At 31.0% G+C, this 17,979-nt stretch overlaps 2 protein-coding genes across 2 annotated transcripts; both read left to right on the top strand.

The window, feature by feature from the left end:
* Nucleotides 1-11,269: 11,269 nt before the first annotated feature.
* LOC133669860 (uncharacterized) lies at nt 11,270-14,803 on the top strand. Its single transcript, XM_062090188.1, has 8 exons — nt 11,270-11,694; nt 11,784-11,857; nt 12,073-12,154; nt 12,252-12,302; nt 13,068-13,168; nt 13,673-13,826; nt 13,900-14,118; nt 14,517-14,803. Exons 1-8 carry the CDS (start codon nt 11,566-11,568, stop codon nt 14,631-14,633), a joined length of 927 nt encoding a protein of 308 aa, XP_061946172.1. The 5' UTR covers nt 11,270-11,565; the 3' UTR covers nt 14,634-14,803.
* Nucleotides 14,804-15,030: 227 nt separating this feature from the next.
* Nucleotides 15,031-17,665, top strand: LOC133669858 (BTB/POZ domain-containing protein At5g17580-like). The gene is made up of 3 exons (XM_062090186.1): nt 15,031-15,600; nt 15,708-15,777; nt 15,937-17,665. Exons 1-3 carry the CDS (start codon nt 15,575-15,577, stop codon nt 17,512-17,514), a joined length of 1,674 nt encoding a protein of 557 aa, XP_061946170.1. The 5' UTR covers nt 15,031-15,574; the 3' UTR covers nt 17,515-17,665.
* Nucleotides 17,666-17,979: the final 314 nt, after the last annotated feature.

Here is a 17,979-nt window from a genome sequence, read left to right as displayed (position 1 = left end):
GAGGAAAGGAGTGGGGCAGAGGAGATCTAACAAGTAGTGCTGTGATTGGCTGACCTCTTGATTTCAGTCGTCCGGTAGGCGTGGGTGTGTGGGACTGTGGGGTGGATTTGAGGTTAACGTGTTCTCTTACAGTTCTATCCTTTTCTTTTTCTTTTCCTCCCATTTATTTATTTTGTGGCCATTAGCATTTTTTCGTGGCATTAAAGGAATTTCGAGAATGCCACTTTCCAATTAGAGTCCAGACATTGGGAGGAGAGGGCACGAGACAAATGGTCCATCCTCCACCAGGAACATGTGAAGGTGGGGAAGAGCAACGTCAATATTTATTTATTTATTTATTTATTTATTAATTTCCAGCTTTCATGTGAAGGAGATCATCTTCGAAAGGAACCAAGCTTTATAAAATTTGTTTCAAGTGTAAGATATCCCAAGGATTCTCGTCATGAAGACAGGTGTTCTGAAGAATGATAGTGATTGTAATTTAAAAAAATTATTTAAAAATATATTAAAATAATATTTTTTATTTTAAAAATTATTTTTACATTAAAATAATCTGAAAATATAAAAATAATTAATTTTAAAATATATGTTTTAATCATGTTTTCAAATACTATTAAAAATAAAATCCATCTCGAGTAAATTATTTATATTGAAATTGAAAATTCCTTTTTTTTTACAACATAAAAAATATATCACTTAATGTTTGAATTAAATCTCCAAAAAAAATGGAGGATACTTACTAAAAAAACAAATAGGTCATTATACCTATATCTAAGAATTTATTTGGTATCTTTATAAAAAAATCTTTTCTTTTCCTTTTTTTTGTAAGGGCATCGTTCATTCATTTTGGTTGTGCCCATAAAATTAGAATATTATTTGGATGTTGATATTCCCTTTTTCTTTTTCAATAGCTATTGTCACTTCATAATATTATTAAGTGACTAAATTAATTTTATTTTACAGTTTTGTTCTTACAGTTAAATTGCATAACAATTTTAAAAAATCAAGTGTAAGAGTTTAGAGAAATTGTTTTTTTTAAAAAAAAAAAAGATGAATTTTAAGTGCTAACTTATGCTAATAATATAAATAATATCTTATGCCAATAATAGTATAAATATGGTATTTTTAATATTAAGAAAAACAATAATACTACTAAAATGAAAACAAAAATTAACTTATAAGGAAATGGTCAATGATGATAATTTCATATATAATTTTCAAATATATTATTTTCTTTTTATTTTATTTTATTTTATATTTTCAATATTTTCTTATAATGATGTTAGACGTCTAACATTATTTTGCAAGTGTATATTGATGCTAGCTAAGTTAATAGAGAATTAAAAGTCAAATTTAAAATTATTCTATTAACCATATGTGATGTTTTTTTTAATTCTAGAGTAGCAATAACTTAAAATTAAAGTTATTTCGACAAAATTTCATAAAAAATCTCAAAAGTCTAAAGATTAATTATAAATAAGATATGTAGTTGAGTGTTTAAGACTTGGCAACATTGTTAGTTATAAGTAAGATAAGGAATTTTAGTTGGATTTAATCAATGCTAAAAATTGTAAATGTCAAAATAATTAGATTTGATTAGTGAAGGATTATTTACGTTGATGGAGATGAATTTATTTAGATTGTTATTTTATCCAGATTAGAGAAGTGTTTTTGTGAAACATGTTAGCAGTCTGTTAAGAACATAACAGACTAGGAAGCTTGAAAATAATGTTTATCAAATATTCTTATTCTTATCACAAGGATATGTACATAAGAAATGACGATCAGAAGCATTAAAAAGAGCAATACTTGCAATGGAGAAAGAGTGTCCAACCAACTAAGGAGTTACATAGAGTTTCACAGCATATATTTTTGACATATAAATGGAGTGTAAAGAAAATTCTCAAGAAGAATTGTTCGTTGAAGAGTTAAAGAGCCTGCAAACTCATGGGGAGAGTTTCTATGTTAACTGTTAGCAACATAATATTTTAGTTAGGATGACAATAGTTTGAAGATTGCTAGGTGTTCTGACAAGCTATTATGGTAGAAGATAAAATTGAGAGTTTGTCTTAACAAGTAAGGTAGTATAGATACAAAAGACTTGTAGTTGAAAATACTATTCTTGAAATATTTTAAACTAATGAAAGTTGTCTACTCGGTTTTGGTTGCCTTGAAGGATTTTTTATCTTTTGAAAAGTTCTTCAAAAGGTTTTCTTTTTGTAACCAAATAACTTGATTATTTAAGTTTTTTGTAGTTATATTTATTTGGTTAGTGATTAGTGTTTGTAAAGTATTAGCAAATTGCGTCTTAACATACAAGGAATAGAAATGGGACTGTCAAGTGGTATTGGAGCAAGTTCACTCATTCTAGAGTGGGATCTATTTTCCATATTGAACATGTTAACACTAACATCACCATCGCAATTTAGCAATGAAAAGTATGCCTACTAAAAGGTGAGGATAAAAGATTTCCTCAAATCACTAGACAAGAAAGTTTGACACTCAGTTGAGCATGGATAAACCAAGCCTGAAACTCTTTTCAGCGACTAGACCAATGACAAATGCACTTATTATAATTGGAATAATAAAGGCCTAAGTGTTATATTCATGGTAGTGTCTCCTGATAAATTTAAAATAATCTTCATGTGTGAGATAACTAAGGAAGCTTAGAATATTCTTGAAGTTATTTACGAGGGAACCAAGACAAAGAAAAATTCCAAATACTAACCTTAAGACTTGAAAAGATAAGAATGCTGAAAGATAAATCTTTTTAATGAGTTTTATGCAAAACTTAATGATATTGTAAATTCCAAGTTCAACCTAAAAGAAAAATTAAAGGATATGTGAATTGTAAAAAAGATTCTAGGATCCATACCTGAAAGATTTCGACCAAAGGTAACAATCATAAAAGAAAGCTAGGATTTGTACATTTATATGTTGAATAATTTATAGGTTCCTTACAAAACTTATAAATCTACAATGCCTTTTCAAAAGAAAGGTAACTTCATTGCACTTAAATTAAGAAAAAACATGATTATTCTTCTAATAATTATCTTAATAGTGAAGATATTGCTCTTGTAGCTAGAAAATTTAGAAAATTCATGTTTAAGAAAAAGAACAATGGTAAAGATAAAAAAAAAAAGAAAAAATTTTTGCTAAAAAAATAGGTTAAAAATGGAAGTAGAGGTAAAACTAAATCTAAGAAAAGAGTTAAGTGTTTTAAATGCTTAAGATATAGTCACTAAAGAAATGAATGTCATAATTTCAAAAGAAATAAAGGAAAAGCCCTTAATGTTACATTAAGCTATAAATCTAATTCTTAAGATTTTAATTCATCTTCTAATAATAAATTTACTTTTGTTGTTATTTTTTGTCTTGTTGATGGATGTACTGACATGTACCAAACTATCAATACATTAAGTGATTTTGACAAATATCAAACTGTTAGCAGATCTAGTAGTTTTGACATAAACCAAACTATTAGTTATTCTAGTGATTTAGATATTACTTATGTTATTGTCGGTCATGGATTAAACTTATGATGAGTTATGTGAAGAAGTCGTAAAAGTCAAGAAATTTAATAAGAAGTTGTTTAACAAGCTACCAACTGTGGAGAACAAAAAGAATAATCTGACTGAGGCTCTAAAGTTATCAGAAGTAAAGACATCTAGATTTCTCACCAAGCTTAAAGAACTTGAAAAAGAGCTGACAATGTGTAAGAAGATAAAGAAACAGTCAGTGACATAAAAACTTGAAGGACTGTTGAAAAATCTAAAGTTCAGCACTAATTGTACAAGTTTAGGATACATGATGCATGCAAATTTGATCAACAATACATTAGTAACCTCCTTTTCCAAAGAAAATACCTTTATAAAAGGTAAACTAGAAAAGATTGTCATGTATAAAGACTAGTCAAACAAATTCCAAAAAGGTAAGTTTATTTCTACTTGTCAATAATGTTGAATTATAGGATATGCAAAAATGAATCATTTTAATCTAGAAAAATAGATTTGTTAATAAGAGTCGATATCTAGAATATAAAATTGACTTAATATTAAATCAATTATGTACTATAGAAAGGAAACTTGGTAAGTTAGTAGGTTTTGAGAAATTTCAAAAGTTTGAAAATTCTAAGAAAGTAAAAATGAAAAATCAGTGGGTAGTTGAGAAAAAGGCAATATATCTAGTAGCACGTATAATAATGAAAATAATGAATAACAATTTATGGTACTTAGATAGTGATTATTCTAGACATATGTTACAAAATAAAAGTTAGTTGAAAAAATTTGAATCTTTGAGCAAAGGATCAATGACCTATAAAGATGGAAGCACAACTACTATAGAATGTAAATGAAGTATTGATATTCTTTGTTTACTTACTTTTCATAATGTTTTGTTTATAAATGGTCTTAAAGCTAACCTCCTAAGTATAAGTCAATTTTATTATGAGAATCATAATGTATTGTTTTCTAAAGATGAATGCAACATCTACAATCTTACTGACAAATAGATCATGAAACGTATTAGAACCTTAGATAATTGTTATAGAGTTTCAACCTTGATCACCTTAGGTTGTCATAAGTTAATACTAAATGATACTGATCTTTGGCATCAACGCTTTGGTTAAATCAACTTTAAAGACTTGTCAAAGATCTTTAAAAGGAAAGCAATAAGTGGTTTATCAAATCTGCGAACAATCAAGAAAATGGCATGCAAAGCATGTCGAGAAAGAAAACAAACTAAAGTTTAACACAAGAAGACTGCTGACATTCAAACCTCAAGACCTCTTGAATTATTGTATATGGATCTAGTGGGTCCAACTCAATATATACTTAAGCTATTCTGTAAAGAGAAAAGTCTGAATCATTTGATCTTACGAGGAAACTGTTTATAAAAATACAAAAAGAAAAAAATATTATCATCTCTAGAATTCGCAGTGACCATGACAAAGAATTTGAAAATAACAACTTTTCATCTTTTTTTATGATGAACAAAATATATATACCATAAATTATCTGCTCTTATTACTCCTCAATAGAATGGTATAGTTAGGAGAAACAATAGAGTTATACAAGAAATGTCTTGAACTATGTTGAATAATAAGAAAGTTGCATTATACTTCTAGGTGGAAGTTATCAACACTAATATACACATTTTGAACCATGTTATGTTTAGACCTAGAACAAAACTCACTCCTTATGAATTATAAAACAACAAAAATTCCATAATCAAATGTTTTAGAATGTTTGAAAGTTCTTGTTATATCTTAAGATATTGAGAAAACTTGTATCAGTTTGATAACAAAAGTGATAAAGAATTATTTCTTAAATACTCATCTCACAGCAAAGCCTACATAGTTTACAACATACAAACTCAAACTGTCATGAAATCAATCAATATGGTTATTGATGATGATCTCAAGGAATATGTCAAGAAAAATCTCAATTAAATCATTGAGATAACTGAAGACACCTCATCAAAACATAATGAAAAAACTAAGAGGAGAGTTTTTCATATATTTCTAAACAGTCATGAGAGAAAGAACCTTCATCAAGAATAAAAATATAATCATTCTAAGAATAACATTATTGGAAAATTGGATAAGGGTATGAGGTTAAGAAAAAAAGTTGTCAATCAATTTGTGTGTATGTGTGTGTGTGTTATTTTTCATATATTGAGCCTAAAAAGGTTAAAGATTCCACATAAGATGAAAGTCAGATTAATATCATGTATGAGTAATTAAATCAGTTCATAAGTAATGATGTATGGGAACTGGTTCCCCATCCTGATAGTCACAATATAATTGGAACCAAATGGATCTTCAAGAACAAATCAGATGAGCATGGAGTAATTATCGGAAACAAAGCAAGATTAGTGGCTCAAGGATACACTCAAGTTAAATGGATTGATTTTGATGAAACATTTGCATCAGTAGCTCATTTGGAATCTATTCGCATACTGCTTGCAATTGCATGTTACTTGGATTTGAAATTATATCAGATGGATGTGAAGAGTGCAATCCTAAATGAAAATTTATAAAAAGAGATATGTAAGACAATCCAAAAGTTTCACTAATCATTTGTTTCGTGATCATGTGTACAATTTAAAAAATACTCTCTATGGTCTAAAATAAGCACTGTAAGCATGGTACAAATGGTTAACAAAATATCTGTTAGAAAAAAGTTTCAAAAAAGAACATGCTAACATAATTGTTTTTTTTTTAAGAAACTCATAGACATCTCTACTCATTGATGAAGTTTTGTTTGGAGCTACTCGTTATTCACTTTCTTATAAGTTTGCTAAAAAAATGAAATTAAAATTTGAAATGAGTATGATTGGTGAATTAAACTTCTTTATTGACATATAAATTAGGTAGAGTGAAAATGCAATTTTTATTTTTTAATCTAAGTATGCTAGAGATATGGTTAAGAAGTTTGGCATATAAGGAAAAAAGTGATACTCATACACTTATGAGCACATCTATCAAAGTCGACTTAGATTATATAGGTAAGTATGTTGATTCTACATTTTATAGAAGTATGATAAGGAGTCTATTTTACATTTCTACTGGTAGACCTCACATTGCTTTTAGTGTAGGTGTTTATGCTAGATTTTAGTCTAGTCCTAAAGAATCATAACTTACAATAGTTAAAAGAATATTAAAATACCTTAGTGCTATAATTGAATATGGTGTATGATATTTAAAAGATTTAAACTTGAGTCTAGTTGGCTATTTAAATGTTGACTTAGCAGATAATATTGACAACAAAAAAAGCACTATTAGAGAGTATTTTTATGTAAATGACAGTCGAGTATATTGTTGCAAGCAGTTGTTGCACACAACTTTTTTAGATGAAAAAGATGATAAATGATTATGGTTTCTCTCAAGATACTATGGATATTTATTATGATAATTCTAGTGCAATTAGTATCTCTAAGAATCTTATGCAATATTCAAGAACTAAGCATGCAAATATAAGACATTACTTCATTAAAGACTTAGTTGAATTAAAGATTGTGTTATTAGAACATGTAAACCCCAAACATCAATTGGCTAACTTTCTTATAAAACTTGTAGATGGTCTAAGATTTGAATTTTTTAGGAAAGTCATTGGTATATGTGACATGCTCTAATTTTTAAAAGATAGAAAAATTTGTAAATAAAAAAAATATGCGTACAAAGTTTTGTTTTTACATGTCTTTCACACAAGTGATAAGTTGTTAACACTAAAACACAAAAGAAAACCTTGTAAGTATACTTAATCTATACCTTTAAATCTCACAACTCTTATTTTGATATATTGAGGAAAATCTTATGGGATATGGTCTTCACTTTTGAAGCACTATTTTTTTGGAAGACCAAATAAAGGTATTATCATAGGCACTGGAAGGAATTCAAGTTGTTTACTAACTATTAACAAAACTAAAATTGATTTAAATGCAGGTATGCTAATAATTAATAGCATAGTTATCAAACCCGGCTTGGGGGTTGACCCGGCCAAGGGGCCGGGTCTTAGATTTCATGGGTCAACTCGGGTCAACCCAAATCAACCTGGAAAAATTTTTAAAAATATATTTAAAGTTTTAATATTTCATATGAAAAATTAAGAAAAAAATCCATATGAATATAGGTTATACATGTTGTAAATAATGAAATTTAAAAGAATATTTTAAAAGTTTTTTTATCCCACATTGAAAAGATATTATGTTATGCTTTTAAGTTGAAGTATTTAAACCAAAAAGGTTTTTTTATCCCACATTGAAAAAACATTACTTTTTTTCTTGTGAACATAGAGTATATATACTAAAGGGCTTCAAATCTCACATTGAAAAGATATTATTAATTAATGTAGTTTAAAGATTATTTTAAAAAGGTTATTTTATCCACATTGAAAAGATAATATGTTATCATTTTAAGTTGAAGTATTTAAACCAAAAAAGTTTTTTTATCTCATATTGAAAAAACATAACTTTTTTTTCTTGTGAACATAGAGTATATATACTAATTAAAGGGTTTCAAATCCCATATTGAAAAAATAAAACATTCTTTTAGTATTTATATAATGAACTTTGAAAAGGGTTAATAACCAACTAAAAAAATATAAAAAAAGGGGGTCTCTTGCTAGGAGAAAAAACACATTTGAAAAAAAAAGTCTCTACCGGGTTTTGCCAAGTCGACCAGGTCACGGGTCAACTGGGTTTTGCCTGGTTTTTGCTCATGCTGGTCTTTCACCTTACCCGAACCGGTCCAGCCACCGGGTCAACTAGGTCTCGAGTCGACTTGCCAAGCTGGTCCGAGTTTAATAACTATGGTCAAGGTTCCTTTTGGGCATTTCATATTTTTTGCTACAATATAATTACTTCATTTCGCTTGGATTCAAATTTTCAAAAGCTTGACTTGAGGGGCTAATTTGTAATGTCCAAATGGTTTTTTTTTTGTAATAATGTTGGGTCTTGAGGGTAGAGTAGTATTTCCAAAAAGAAACGTAAAAAGTTGTTGATACGTGTGTTGCATGCATCAGCAGTTCTGTTACTTTTAGGCGACGCATACGACTATCTTTGGTGGTAAAAAATGCTATTCTATAGTTTCATTTGATTCATCTTGGAATCCTATTCCTACTTGTGCGCATATAGTTGATGGGCCTCTGATGCATCTGGCCCTCCACCATTTCATATCAGCCATTCAATTTCTTTTTCATTTGATTTTGTCTCTATTTTTTTATTTCTATTTGTTTTATTTCAATTTATTTCTCAAATTTTATTTTGTTTTTAATTGCATCATTCTTTATTTTTTTTATCTATCAAATATTGTCATTATTCTTTTGATTTTTTTTTATTTCAGATAGTTTTTGAATTTGTTTTCTTTTTCAATTTCACCTCATCATTTCTTCTCCTTTCATATTTGATGGTCATTCTATTTTTTTTTGCTTTTTTTTTTAATTTGGGATTTTTTTTTCAATTTCATCATTTACACATTAAATTGGTTGACAATTAAAATTCTTAATTGAACTCGAGTTTTTAGTTTCACGGGTTGCAAATTTGGTATATTAACTTAGGTTTAAAAGATTCGCCCAGATCAATTAGTATGGGCTAAAACAATAAAAAAATATATAGATATAAGGTTTGTGTAAAATCAAAATTCACAAACATCTTTCCATTAAATTAAAAAAAATCATTGAACCTCCAGTTCTAATTCACTTGGATATCGATGATTTAGAGTTTGTGCAAATTAGAGGTGAAAAAAAGTATTATATTACTTTTTTTTATAGATTAATATATAAGGTATCGTTATATCTATTTGCTTAAAAGCAAATATAAGGTTTTTTTAAAAAAATATTTAAACATTATAATAATAACGTTGAAAATCAATTTGATAAGAAGATAAAGGTAATAAGAAGTGATAAAGGTGAAGAATACGAAGTATAGTTTGGTGAATCATGTTTCCAAAATGGTATTATTCACCAAACTACTGCTCTTTATTCACCTTCATAAAATGACATTACAAAATGTAAAAGTTGAACATTAAAAGAAATGATAAATGTCATTTGATAAGTTTAAGAGCTCCTTAGAACTTGTGGGGGAGACAATCCTAACTGCTAATTATGTACTTGATAAAGTACCCCATAAAAAAATAGAAAAGACATCATATAAATTATAAAAAGGTAGAAGATCTTCTTACAAATACCTCAAAGTGTTGAGATATCATACAAAAATAGTAATACTTGGTCCTATATAGGTCAATGACCTAGAAACGTGAATTTTGTATTTATCAGATATGTATATAATAGTAGTGCATATTAGTTTCTTGTACATAAGTCAAATATTAAGGATATTCATCCTAATATTATTATGAAATCAATGGATGCTATATTATTTGAAGATATTTTTTCATGGAAAGAAGCACAAGAAAATCATTCATTTAAAAGAACAATAACACTCAAGTAATCATCCTAAATCAGAGGATGATGAAGTTGAGTTTAGAAGGAAAAAAAAGGCATTGATCCTGATTTTCTAACTTACTTATTAGAAAATAAACCTCGAATCTACTCCAAGGCAATATCTTGTCCTGAAGCTTTCTATTGGAAAAAGGTGGACAATGGTAAAATTGAATTCATTATGAATAATCATACATGGTATCATGGAGTGCATGACATCGAATGACGGAGCTGGCTACTGGAAATGAGGGTGCTTAAGTTTAATCATAAAGTTAAAATTAGAGGGTTCATGAGTCGCTACCTAGTATTATAGTCACTAAAAACCCTATTGGTCTATGAGAGTTCGGGTAAGAAAACTAGTTATGCAAGGGGAAAACACATCACTCCCAGTAAACCCTACCTATAATAAGCTGCATTGTTGATTGATTATTAATTTAATGCATGTTTCTATTTGTTGATTTCATATAAAGTTCAGGGCAGATCTCTTTTCGTGAGGTAGTTTGTACCTTATCGGGTTAAATTCTAACCTTCTAAAGCTTAATGTTTAACAATACATATATTTCTGTATTTTTTAATGTTTAATACATGGGGGTATATTTTATAGTGTAATTTTATACTCTCAAATATTAAAGTCTACAACTAAATCCTAACATTTATCTTTATTAATTCATTTAATTTAAAATTGGAAGTATGCATTATGTTGTAAAATTCATACCCCAAATATTAATTAAATTAATAATTTTTATGGTATTTTTAAAATTTTGATCAAATCCTAATGAATAATCATAAATTAGTTATGATATCTATTAACTGATTTTTTTTTAAAGTATGATAAAAATATAATTTTATTTATTTATTTTTATATAAAATATGAATGATAAATTTTTTAAAATTTAGTTGTATGTATAAAAACAAAATATATTTTTGTATTTTTAAAATGATTTTTTTTTAAATTTTTAGATTTATTTTTTCAATTAAAAAAATATTTTTAATACTGGAACGCTATCTTACATGCACGCACTAGAAGCACGTCACATTAAAAAGAAGAAGAAGAAAGAAAGATTGTTATCTAGACGAGGGCAACGACATTCTGTGAGGACAATGACATTGCGTGTTAAAGTTAAAAATAAATAAAAAATATTATTTTAATATATTAAAAAACTTTAAAAAATAATTACTGCATAAACAGTAATTTAATGCAATGACAAATCCAGTTTTTTTTGGTGAATCATAAATCTAAATATTCAAAAGTCTAAACGTTGTGAGCAAAGGAAGTAGAGTAAACGAAATGATGTTTAATTGTTTATCATTTCGATTCGGAGGTAGCCAAAGTGTTGGATGATATTGTATCAAGAGCTATGTTTAGAGAGCAGATGACAAGTAACATTGATGAGATCTTGTGTAGAACTAAAAACTTGAAGCATAAATTTAATAAAAAAATATAGATAAATAAAGGACTTGAAAGATTAATAAACAATAAAAATAAAAAAAAAGTTTTAAGGATGAAGAGATAAAATATAATGATTTATTTTAGTTCAACCCTTTTCTTATATTCATTCTCCAAACTCCACTTGTGATTTCAAATCCCCTATCAATCTTCTCATAGATAGGTGAAGATAGAAGCCAAGCCATGACCATGAAACTATTTGATGCACACTGTCACCTGCAAGACCCAAGAATCCTTAACAAGACACCTCAACTCATTGCCACTGCCCTTGATACTGGCGTAGTCCGTTTTGCTGTCAATGGGGTTTCTGAGGTATATAATACATATACAATTTGGTATCTAATAATGATTATTTAACTGTTCTTGTCTTAAATTATTGTGAGTTCTGATTTTCTTTTTAGAAAGACTGGAACTTGGTTAAAGAGATGGGTGAGAGCTATCCGTCTGTGATCCCATGCTTTGGTCTCCACCCCTGGTAAATATAAAGGTCCTCTCTTTCTTTCTTTTTTTTCTTTTTATCAAAATTCATGAGTTTTGTGTTTTTGTTTTCGGGGGTCAGTAATTCATGGATCTGTTTTTCTTTTCTTTTGTTGTTTTTTCCTCAAGAGCAGTGTTTTTGTTTTCTTCTTTGATGCTTGTGTCGATGGTAATGTTTTTTTTATTTTTTTTTGGTCTTTAATCTATCTATAGGTTTATTGAGGAGAGGACTCCTAATTGGTTCAACACACTTAAAGAGCTCTTTCAGATCACACCCTCTGCTGCTGTTGGAGAGGTTAAATTCCCATTTCCTTGCTGTTGGTAGAATCTTCTAAAAGCATAATGCTCAAGAGAACCTTTAATTAACACAGCATGCTAATGAACTTTTTCAGATTGGTTTGGACAAGGGTTCACATGGAAAGAAGATTGATTTCAATGATCAGGTTTTCCTCACGGAGGGTTTTTTTTTTCTTTTTATTATTATTACACACTCAAGTAATTTATTCTCTTCTTCACGGCTTAGTGTCATTCAGTGATTCTTATGGTAGTTCATTACCTGACCTCTGCCATTGGACCTGAAAGAAGTTCGTCCTTAATTTTATGCATTGAAAGAGATATGTCGGAGCATGGGCACCTCAGGCCTCATATTAGTTCAATTCCCATTTGGAAATTATGTACCTGGTAACTAGGAGAAACATGTGTGTGTATTGTCTTGAAGACATTTACACCACTAGCACCTGACTTTTTGGTTTTCATTACAATCTATTATTTTCCTGGTGGCCTTGGATTGAGGCTACTCTTCCCTCGTTTTTGCTCACTAAATGTGAAATATACCTTGTTCCTTATTACCTAGGGTTTGCATAGGTTGCAATTTTCTTGACTACCTATTGCTTTTGAGAGCTTCTTGAAATTGTATGATAAAAGTATTACTTTTACTATTTGAATAAACCTATATATACCTGTTCAAATATGCTTTGTGTCACCTTACTTTGCAACCCCAATTTTTTTCTTCGACAACTTGTCCCTTGAATAGTTTATGCATCTCGTACCAGTCTAAGAAAATTATAGAGGAAGAACATCTGTCCCCATTACTAGTGTACATATTCATTTCTGTCTTGCTATATTCATATATGATGTCATTGCTAAATCTGTGCACCAATTAATGTTGTTTCATGTTACATTTTTAATATTCGAAGTTTCTATTCCAGGTTCAAGTATTCCGGAGACAGCTTGAACTTGCAAAAGAGTTGAATAGACCAGTATCTGTCCATTGTGTTCATGCTTTTGGTGATCTTCTTGAGATAATGAAGTACGGTACTATATTTTATTTCTGTTCCACTGAAAGGTATTATCCAGATTATTGATGGTATATGGCTGGAGCTTTCTTTTTGATGTAATCTATGCAGTGTGGAGTGATTATCTCGAATCATAAAAGTATTCAGAATACAAATAGGAACACCTATCTTACGAATGTCAGTTTTAAAAATTGAGGTCATGATGCCTGTAAGGTGCTATGATTAAATTGTAGGTTGGCTTGGACAAGTTGGATTGCTTTTTTTCCATGTTTAATCCAAATGAAAAGTTCTTTGATGTCATCACCTTTGCTTCAAGGAGCTGTTATGCATCTCAATTGCCATACTTGTTTGTTGACTTGGATAAAGATTCTCTGAACCTGTCGTGCATTGTCTCAACTTTTATTTCTTCTTGCTCATGGCTTATGCCGTGTCTAATTTGTAATGATGTGAAGCTATTAGTATTTGTTTCTTAATGCCATTGTAGCATTGCAATTTTTAATTACATGCTGGATCTTCAGGAGTACAGGACCTTTCCCGGCTGGTGTCATTCTCCATTCTTTCCTTGGTTCTGCTGAGATGGTTCCTGATTTTGCCAAGCTTGGTGCTTACTTTTCGTTTTCTGGTTTTCTCATGTCCATGAAAAAAGAGAAGGCAACAAAAATGCTGAAAGTGGTTAGTTAATCAATTGCATTTTGTGTTTTACATATTAGAAAAATTCAAAGTCTTTAACTCCAACCTTTTGCAGGTATCTTCTGATAGGATTTTGTTGGAAACAGATGCACCTGATGCCCTGCCAAATGGAAAGTTTGGTTCCCTGTTTCTGGTTGATGGAGGTATTTTTCATCCTGAAGGAGAAAATTCTTCTTCAAATGCTGACAGTCTCCATGATGGTGATTCCCATCCTTCAAAAGATGCATCGGCATTGCCAAGAGAAACACCTAATCATCCTGCAAATATACACAATGTATGTCATTTGCTTGTTTTCCCTTGAAGTCGTTATCTGATAATGCATAAAGTAAATAGGGTCTGTCTCTTGCAAGTGCTAATCTCGGAAAGGGCCAGATCACACATAATTCTGAGATTTTGGCTCTCAAAACCACCTTTTCCTTGGCCTTGGTGCATTTCATATCCTTTCAATTTCATCTATTCTCTTTAGACTGTCTCTAAAAACTAAGGAGTTAGAGTAATGGCCTCCTTTAATCAATATATTGGTTTTTTTTTTCTCGTCTCCAACACTTTTAACTTCTCTTATTCAAACATAACTTACATTTATGTGCCTGAGACCAGGTTAAAAAATGTGTGCTTGGGACCATTATTTGTTAAATGTAAAATGTATTTAGCAAGTTTCCATTACTTGTTCAGGTCTTAAGTTACGTTGCAGCCTTCCTGGACATCACCAAACAAGAACTTGCAGAACTGAGCTATGCAAATGCAGTACGGTTGTTCTCTTATGAAGGTTCCAAGGTATTAGAAAAATAGAAAATTTATCGGGAATGTAACGAATTGTACCTGTTTAATTGCAATCTCAGTTCCGGAACGAGCAGGTGTGTTCATAAATGCTGCAAGCCTTCTGCGGTGCACATGAAAACCATGAATGGCAGCATGTGAGATGGAAAGGAAAACAGAGCTTTCCTTTTCTCTCTCTTTTTTTCTTCCTTTCTCTTTTCAATATATTAGTGCTAGCCCTTTTATTATTTGCATCTGCTAGTCTTGCAGTTGCAGAGTTGTAGCCAACTTCTGATTTTCTCCTTCGGCCTAAATATTTTCTTGGACGATTAATTCCATCGTTTGCAGTTTAACAAATAAAATGGAGGGAACAGTTCCTTCTGATATATCTGAAATAATAGTTAAAGGAATATGGATTTATACTTAAAAACTCCCAGTTCTTGCACATGAGTTCTATGCAATCGGATTATGGAATAAAATGGATTTTTTTTTTAAAAATAAAAATATACTTGTACATGGTGAAAATAAAATAAACGTTAATGCTAGTAGTAATAATAATAATAATAAATTGGTTTCATTTTAGATAAGAAAATGAATAGAAAACAAATGGGTGACTACAAAAAAGAAAAAATAAAAATCAGAGCCTGTATTTATGCCATATTTAAGAAAACAATAAAAAAGAAGTAAGAAAAATAACGGCAAGCTACTTTCTACATGATTTTCTCAACAAATCAAATCGGATAAATTCAAATAACAGAACTGCACTTGTTTAGGGCGATAATCTTTTTGAGAGCTGAAAGTTGAGATTTTTGGTTTTTGAAATTTTCTGATGAAACTAGATACAGCAAAAACCAGTAAAAAAAAACCCTACAGAAAGGTCTCTAGCTATACTGGTATTTGTAAGATCAGAACTTCCAACAACAACTACTCTTGCCTTTGTCACGCAAAGCAACTCTAATTACGAGTGTCACCAGATGGCCAGTAGAGATGTATCATCTTGGTAATCTTCTCCTTCCTTCGTTGAGTTCTCTCTCTCTTTCGCATTTTCCCCTCTATATCTTGTGATTATTTTCTAAATTCTGTTTTCATTGCCTCTATGCATTTCAGGTTGTCCAAGTCTCCATCCCCATCAGAAGTTCAGCTCCATGTACATGGCATGCCTTTCAGTGTAGACAAAGTAAGCTGATATAACATTAAAAAAAACTGCTTGGTTCTAATGATAAAAATTTCTTCAGCAGAAGTGTAGATTAGATAACCATGTAAATCCTTCTTCCATTATCATTTTTTTTTGGGAACTTTTTTAATATATCTGCGGGTATAATTTACTCTTGTTTAGGATCTTCTGTCAGCAAGATCAGCCAAAATAGCTGCCCTGCTTAAAGAAAACCCCCCAGAAAAGCTGGCTTTTCTTCTCCGAGATATTCCTGCTGATCCAGAAACTTTTGAACTTGTTGCTAGATTCTGCCATGGGTATGAACTGATTTTGTCCACAGAGAATGTAATACCACTGATTTCTCTTGCTTACTACTTGGAGATGACTGAAAGTCACAGCGACAATAATCTGCTGGACAAGACTCTTGCTTTTTTTGAAGATAAAGTCCTTCCTAGCTGGAATGAAACTATCAAGGCTCTTCGGTCCTCGAGCAGTATCATTCAACAAGTACTGCATTCAGGTTTGGTTGATGCATGTTTAGAATCACTCATTTACAAAGCATTGGCCGATCCCCGGCTTCTTGGAGAACCAATGAAGAATTCAACATGCAATGAGGATAGTGAGGATGAGGAGGTCTTTAAACCAAATGCGAGACGAAAACTTTTTTCTCCTGATTGGAAATCAGAGGATTTGACTACACTGTCCCTCCAGTTATATAATCCCCTCATACAAGCAATGAATCAGCATGGAGTCCCACCAGAATATGTGGCAGCATCTCTTTGTCAATATGTAAAGAAGTGGGCCAATGCAGGAGAGAATGAGACAATTTACAAGAGGGGAGTGATTGAAGCAGTGGAAAGGCTTCTGCCTCCTGAAAAAGGAATTCTTCCTTGCACGTTGTTGTTTGAAATGCTCAGGCTTGCGATTTGTCTGGAATGCAGCAATGATTGTAGAAGTGGATTTGAGATTAGGATCGGGAAGCAATTAGACCAGGCAGAAGTGAAAGACCTCTTAATACCGTCTCAAGGTTATTCCAAGGAAATCCAATATGATATTGAGTGTGTGAGGAGGATTTTGAAACATTTCTATGCCAACTACAGCAGCACTGATGTTTCTGGTATAATCTCGGTGGCAGAACTCATTGAAGAATTTTTGATGGAGGTTGCGAGTGACATAGATTTGAGGATAGACACGTTTGTTTCTTTAGCTGAGATGTCATTGGCAGCATCATTAGGAACTCAGAGAAATTCCGATGGAATATACAGGGCCATCAACATTTACCTGGACAAGCATAGATATTTGACAGAGCTGGAAAGAGAGGAGGTATGTAGGGTGTTAGATTGCCAAAAAATGTCACCTGAAGCCTGTGAACATGCAGCGAAGAACGAAAGGTTGCCAGTTAGGTTTGTGGTGCAGGTGTTGTTTGTGGCGCAGTTGCAGTTGCGAGACACAATCACAAAGGAGGTGCAGGTTTTTGATGATAAATTGAGAAGAGAGGTGGTGGAGGATGAGGAGAATGAAGTGAAGATGGGTTTTGACGAGGAAGAGGTGAGGGTTGAAATGGAGAAAATGAGCATCAAAGTGATGGAGCTCGAGAGAGAGTGCTGCATAATGAGGAAAGAAATAGAACATGGTTGCACCCATCAGAAATCAAAAAAGGGCAAAGTTAGCATGTGGAGAGAAATGAAGAGAAAATTGGGGTGTGTGAGTAGCACTCATGATTGTAACTGCCAAGTCAAGAAGAAGAAGAAGAAATACTGAGTTTCAGGCTTGGATTTGAAACTGGTATGGCTTCTCTCAACAGTTTGCTTCTTCTAGGGAACTGTTTATGGCTACTGTGATGCAATATGTGCTGGAAATGGCAATTGTCAGGAGATGGAAATGGAAAGGCCTATATATCTGTTTGTTTTAATCTGCTGTCTTGTGATTCCTGCAGTTCAGATTGCCTTGATTAATTTTGTTTTTGTATGCTGGATTTGTTAAACTCACAACCCTTGCTTTATTTTGCTTATCAAAAAAACCAAAAGTGCAGCCTTTACGATCGATTTGCTTGCTCGCGACTACATGTTCATCCACAAATCAGTAAGAAATTGACATTAAAAGAAAAAAAAAACATGGTAATGTCTTTGGTCTCAATGTTTTTGCTTTAGGCTTCTAAATACTAGTTTTCATGCATGATTTTGTTTTTTTTTTTTTAGAGTTACAAAGAACCAGACCAGCACTTGC

Source organism: Populus nigra, chromosome 12, assembly GCF_951802175.1.
Source record: "Populus nigra chromosome 12, ddPopNigr1.1, whole genome shotgun sequence".
Classification (NCBI taxonomy): Eukaryota; Viridiplantae; Streptophyta; class Magnoliopsida; order Malpighiales; family Salicaceae; genus Populus; species Populus nigra.
The sequence above is the reverse complement of the archived record's forward strand: the minus strand, read 5'-3'. Positions and strand labels throughout refer to the sequence as shown.